This window comes from Bacillus rossius, chromosome 18 (genome assembly GCF_032445375.1).
Source record: "Bacillus rossius redtenbacheri isolate Brsri chromosome 18, Brsri_v3, whole genome shotgun sequence".
In the NCBI taxonomy this organism is placed as follows: Eukaryota; Metazoa; Arthropoda; class Insecta; order Phasmatodea; family Bacillidae; genus Bacillus; species Bacillus rossius.
In genome coordinates this window covers 20015550-20022264 of record NC_086345.1, presented here as the reverse complement: position 1 = coordinate 20022264, position 6715 = coordinate 20015550, and the positions used below count along the sequence as shown (strand labels likewise).

Below are 6715 nucleotides of genomic sequence, written 5' to 3'. Positions count from 1 at the left end.
GGTGCCGAACAGTGAATGGCTGCCAACAGAAAATGTAATATCAAAATAACAGGATAGCTTAAGTTTAAATTTCAGCACAGCGAAAACTAATCTCGATCTACTGTTTAACCTTTAAAATATATTATTTGTGTTTTAATGTGATTTAATGTAGTCAGGTTAATTTTACTGATAGTTTTCAAAACATTTTTCCTGCCCTATTACCCTATATCGTAAAAGTTAACCTATGCAAATTTCTCTCTCGAAATGTTAATTTAACGTAGTACTAGTATATTATTAATAATATAAATTTTAAAATATTTATGAACATTTGAATAATTTATATGATATAAATACATCACTTTTCAGCCAAATAAAAAAAAATTAATTACTCGTCTGTTGCAGTACTGATTGTTATTGTATTTGGCTTTTGTTTATTATTTCTTAAGTTTGGCGGTTTCGTAGTTTATGTTCGGTTATTTGAAATTTTTGACGCTGGCCGCAAATTTTATGTTGGTCTACTCGAAACACATTTCATTTTGTTCATTTTTATGAACCTTGAAAAAAATACCGTCACTAAGGTAAAGTATTAAACTCATAACTAGTATGTAGTGACTGCTTATGTCTGGAACGTGACAATCGGGACAAGCTTTTCACAATTTTAAACGCAATTTAAAATTATGACGTGATGTAGGTATTTATGTTATAAATTTAGGTGACGATGTTAGTGAGTGGGACACAGTAAAAGTGAAATACTTTGGCTTCTAATTTTTCTTAAGCTGGAGTCACAATGCCACGACCAACACGACATGACTAATCCAATTAGGCGTCGAACATTCTTCCAGTACGACAGAGTTAATGCGGAGGGCCACGATACCACGGCAAAATTAACACGACGTACTCTTAATAAGGCTGTCGGCAAATTATTCCAAGCCAAATGCACCCATAAAATGCAGTATGTAATCCGCCATAAACAGTGTAGACCCTATAGGAATATTTTATTTCCTGTTGATATCTGAAGTGCATAACAATATAACATTTAGTCGTCAATTGCATGAAGTGAAATTAAGTTCATTTTAGGTATAAGGAAGCAAACTACAGATTTGTTGTCAATGGACAGAAAAGCTATGCCAAAAACTAAAAATAAACGTAATAAACAGTAGTTGAAGTCGCACCACAAACTTAAAAGTAAACACAAACGTAAAACAAAATGTTGCTTTTCAACATAATGTATCCCCAAGTAAGTAAATATTTTGAAGTTAAGTTCTGTAAGGTTTCCGTCGTGCAGTAGACATGATGAAACTAGAAGTAGAATCGACTTCATGGCGTATATTGTCATGCTGTGACTTTGTCTTTCATTGGGTACCGAGCGTGTCGGGCCTGGCTTGTCGTGTTCGTCGTGGTATTGTGACTCCAGCTTTACTGTCGGGCGTCAGCCTGGTGGCAAGGAGATTTTTTTAAATCTCAATCTTGTTTTCTTCAGTTTCCCACCCAGACCTCACAAACAAAGAGTGCCTCTCTTTCTATCCTCCAAACCCTGTGGAGCATCCAACCAAGGTCTCTCCTCTCCCTTGCCTTCCTCCCTCCCGTCCTCTGCAGCCACATTGATATCAGAATCAATCGCTTTTTTTTTAAATATAGAATATTGATGGTGATAAATAGTTAATATATGTATCGTAGACATATTAGTATCGCAAAAGTCTACCTCACGAAATTAGCTCCGCAAAAATCAACATCTTAGAAACAGCACATTAGAGCAAAATGGATATCGGTAGCACATTGCCAATATCATTAACTCTAATATTAAAAATACCCAGCTCCTCCCATTCTTCCTCAGCCCTGATTAGAAATGTTAAGTTTTCCGTAAAAGTATTTTTTTGGGAAAATGTTTTTGGTAATCTAATCCAACTTTGTTTTGCAAAATACGAAAATTTTCAGAGTTGTACTTCTGCAGGAATACAAATAAAATTTATTAACATTTTAATGCAAACAAAACCGAATAAAACATAATTTTTCGTCATTCTGTTTACCAGAATGCTGCACTTCGATGTTTGCAACAGTCGCAGAATCGCGTATCATCCCCACAGCCGTCATCCACCCTGCCGCCCTTGACATCACTCCCCCCCCCCCCCCCCCCCCCCCCCAACTCGTGCGTCTCCAATCGCCAGGCTTGGGTTCGGTCCGGTACTCCAGCCCCCATTGGCTCGATCGCCGTGGTGTGCCAGGGTCTCTGCATTCTAGAAAAGGTCAGGGAAAATCCGGGAAAGTGTGAATTGGTGTGGAAAAGTCAGGGATTTTACTCGACATCTTGGGTTATTATTATTATTATTATTATTATTATTATTATTATTATTATTATTATGAATAAAAAATGCAATGTTAACAATAAAAATCACATATTTCTTATATTTATCATGTCTATAGAGTGTTTCATGGCCGTTTCATTGCCCTTCATTGTCCTAAGACCCCACTGTTGATGAGAATTTTTAGGTCGTGATGCATTCTGTTCCATTCCATTCCATTCCAGTGCCCTCTACACATGTTCTTGCCTCCCCAAGAAAGTTCCTTGGGAAGATGTTTATTTTACTGACTTATTTTATGTGGCAAAGATTTGGTTGTGCTTTTTATACCCAAACAGTGCGTTTGTGACATTTGAAAAGCAATGATACGGCACAAAGATATGTTCATGAAAAAATTACTTTGCTCTTTCTTTGCATGCTAATGTCGTAGCTGTTTTTCTTGCCTGTGAATGGCTAATAGCTAAACCTTTATACTCTTTAGATGAATGTAACAATTTAAATTTTAATGACATTAAGTTTGAGTAAGGTATAAGAAAATTAAGTTGTTTTCTCTTTAATTTACTAATGTAAACTTATATATTATATGTTATGTATTCTGACTTGACAATGTCTATTGCACTCTGTGTTTAACGACAATAAAGATTATGATGATTGTAATGTGATCAGTTTCAATAATTTACAAATTCAGCCTGAAAAAAAAATACTATTTACTGTAAGATATATGGGGTGTGAACTGCATTCTTCTACGTACTGGTAATAATAGCTTGCTTGTATTTTTTTTTTACAGATATACTCAACGCTTTTGATAGGAGTTTTTATTGAAAGATGGAAAAATACGCTCCGATGAAGGAGTTTGTTACTGTATTCCAGGAGTACTCAAAGACCAAGTCGGAGAAAACTTTAAATGGTCCTCTTCTTAAGTGCCTTCAGGTTAGTTTGAGTTGGACACGGAACATTCGGTCATTCTTTAAAATAGCTTTTAATGCAGTGACTGTGAGCTCGCCTGGGTACACATGACGATGTGCGGAGCTTCGTAACGAACCACGTGATTTGAAAACTGCTCAATACATCCGAGCCACGTCTGTTTGCAAAAAAGAGCATTTAAGAATACGCTGAGGGCAGATGAGTAGTTACGTTTCCCTATATTTAATTTTTGAACTCCATTTTTAGAATAATGGAAACTGTTAAAGGGTGTGTTTTCAGAATAAATTTTAGAAGTGAAACGCCCAGAGCAGATCCTTGAAAGCACCGAAAGGACTTGCACTGCCCCTTTGTAATACTATGGTTACCCTCGTGTCTCACAGTTGCCGTATGCGCGACAAGCCTTGCGCTTAATCTCGCACACGATCAGTCGAACCGTCAGATCGGACTTATCAGTTGGAACTGAACAGTCGGAACTGCCGTGTGTGTGTGTGTGTGTGTGTGTGCAAGGACGGTGGACTGGCCGGTCGAAACTGATGGACTGACGAAATGGTGGCTCCCCATTCAAATCGGGCTGTGGGCTCGTGAACCTTGACGTGTGTGTGTGAACAGCATCTCACCATTACAAACTGTCAGTCCAAAACAACCAGTCCAAACCGTCAGTCCATCAGCTTAAGTGTCGTGGCAGACATCTTTGTTTATACTCTTTGGTTGCTTTGCTTCTTTTGACGTGAATGCATTTTTAAAATTGCTTCCATAGTGGGGAGGCAATTCAAAAAATGAATGATAAAAAAAACGGGGGATACAGTTTGGTGTTGCAGTTATTGACTCTGAGAAGCTGTAACGTTTGTTTGAGTTTCTAATCGTCAGCTCTCATCAAAATCTATCGATTGCATATACTAAAACATTAGTGTAAAATAGTTACAGTCAATTTATATGGTGTTACGTACACGTATTCACGTACAACACACGTCCGTGTCTGTGACACAGCCGCAACCCATTTTTTTTTGTTTCTTTTCTATCTGAAAGCGCAAATGTGATTCAAAGTTTCTTCCATGTTCTACGATGAAACTACACATCCAACAGCAACAGCAACCGCAAGACTCGTCCGGTCCTAACTGTCAGTTCGGGGCTGAGCGGTCCGAGCTGGGAGCTGAAATGATCGTGGGTGGAGAGGGGGGGGGGGGGCCTTCAAAGGTGACAACACGCTGGAAGCACCAGCGAGGGTAGCACTTATCATCATGCTTCGCTAACACAGATACACCCCTGACTTGGCATGCCCCTTCAGCTGAACGGTGTTGGATAACATTTCTCAGACCTGTTTCAATTTTTAGCATGTTTTAAGGTTGTTTTGACACAGTCATTACTTTTCTTGTAAAGAAAATTATTGTATGCTAATGAGTCCGTGATTAAGTATTAACAAAGTTTAAGTGTTCAGGCAGTTTTTCTTCACACTTAAATGGGTTGGGGGCTTGCCATGGAACTGTTACAACGTGAAGGGCCTTAAAGATCGTGAAAGCTGTACCAACCAGTACTGGCATTCATTGGAAATGTCAAAGGGACTTCTCGTAATGTAGTATTTGCTAATTGTGGAGGTTTGAGGCTTTTATAAAAAAAAAAAATAAAGTTTTAAAAGCGTGTCTTTGAATGTCAGTAATTTTTTTTTTAGTTGCAAGAGTAGTTACAGCGGCGTAATTTATAAATTAAAAAAAAAGTTCTCTCCTGTTTTGAGTGAAGCAGTGAAGTATATTAAAAATTTTTTTAAATTAATTTTGATGATTTTTGTCTGTCTTGTTGCCAAAGAGAGGACAAGGGGTTCTTATGAATTTGTCTGTTGGTTACAAAAAAGGAGAACGAAGGGTAATTCTACAGTGTTAGCAGCTTCTGAGAAAAAAAAAAGGCGAGTGATAATTTAAAGTGAATGGTTTATTAGGCGGTTCAGCCGTGTAGGTAATCGTACCCAAAGATTGTGACGAATTTGTCTGCTGGGAATTTCGGGGGAACATGGCTTTGACGTATTGGTCCGTCCCACCGCTCTGATGGAAAACGGGCTGGAGGTCTCGTTCCCGTCTTGTTTCCCGGGAACCCTCCAGGTCCTGTCCGTGACCTCGGACCTGACCATCTTCGACCCGGGCTCGGGCGTCTCGACGGAGTTCTTCATCTCGCTGCACCAGCTGGTGTCGTCCCTGGACGCCCAGTCTGGCGCGCTGTGGTGCGCCGTGTCGCTTCTGCAGCGGGCGTGCCAAAGCCCGGCCGCGCGCGCGGAGCTCGTGCACACGTTTCGCTTCGCCCCCGTGCTGTCCCGGCTGCTGGGCGCCCAGCTCATCTGCGACAAGAAGCTCAGCGTGCTCAACCTCCTGCAGGCGAGCAGACAATCTAATAAAACACTTACTATTAGAGACCTGCAAAATTCGCGGATTCTTTGACCTCCAGGATAGACTCCACTACACTCTACACACTCGGGGCAAATGCCACCTCTTCATTGACTTGTGAGTCGTCTCGACCAGGTGGTCTGTGATTCGACACTTCTTTGAGCGAGGGGGTCCTCCAACTGGCCCCTCATTACTCCGGATTAACAGTGGACCGATTGCAGAAGCAGCGCTGAGGTATGATTATTTTGAATTGTAGCTCATCACGAAACGAATCCGCAAATTTTGCAGGTCTCTACTTATTATACTAGAAGTTGTTGTTATTAAGGGCGATCTATAAATAAAAAAAATAGTGGGAAAAACGATTAATTTTGGGACCAATTGTGGCCCGGTATTTTTTTTTTATATACAGTTTCATCCCTCGTTCATAGAGCCAAGATATTATGGTGTGTTCGAGAAAGCGTAGTTCATAATGTTCGCAGGCTTTCACGGCCATTCATTGTCTGAAGTAGCTTGGCTTCTGGGTTTTGACCGTGTCCTTGGCGAATAATTCGCAGACGTTTCGGTTGTTTGCAAGTCGCCGTCATCAGGGAGCAGTTACTGAGTAGATAACTGCTCCCTGATGATGGCGACTGCAATGTCGACCGAAACGTCGGTGAATTATTCGCCAAGGACGCAGCTATACAACCCAGAAATCAAGCTACTTCAAGCATTAATCATGATTGAAAATAGTGGATTTCACCTTCATCTTCATTCAAAAAAAAATCAAATAATAAGTACATGCAGAGAAAAAATACAGTGATCAACTTCTTTAACAATTTGTGGTTAGACACTAAAATATGTGTTTATCATTTACAGCTTTGAAATTACAGCAAAAATAGTTATAAAACTTTAAATTAATTTTTAAATTTTGTACTTAATCAAATCGATTTGTGCCATATAAGGCACAATATGCAGTTATCTGTAAAATTATAATAATGTAATATAAAAATATCTACAACTGAACATTTTCGTCCAGTAAATAATATTAACAATAGGTAATACATATACACAAAACACTTATATTATTGTATATTTAATGATCATCAGGGGCTGCCAGAAATGGTTTCTGTAGCTTGTGCCGCAAATGGAACGCCCATGCAGCTGCTG

At 39.4% G+C, this 6715-nt stretch overlaps 1 protein-coding gene across 1 annotated transcript in view; it reads left to right on the top strand.

Moving 5' to 3' along the window:
- Positions 1 to 403: 403 nt before the first annotated feature.
- The window catches only part of LOC134541152 (uncharacterized), a 31920-nt gene continuing 25608 nt past the window's right edge, over positions 404 to 6715 (top strand). Inside the window, exons 1-3 of the mRNA XM_063384366.1 lie at positions 404 to 557; positions 3064 to 3206; positions 5291 to 5560. Coding sequence (XP_063240436.1) covers positions 3102 to 3206; positions 5291 to 5560 — 375 coding nt within the window. The 5' untranslated portion in view covers positions 404 to 557; positions 3064 to 3101. The remainder of the gene's footprint in view (positions 558 to 3063; positions 3207 to 5290; positions 5561 to 6715) is intronic.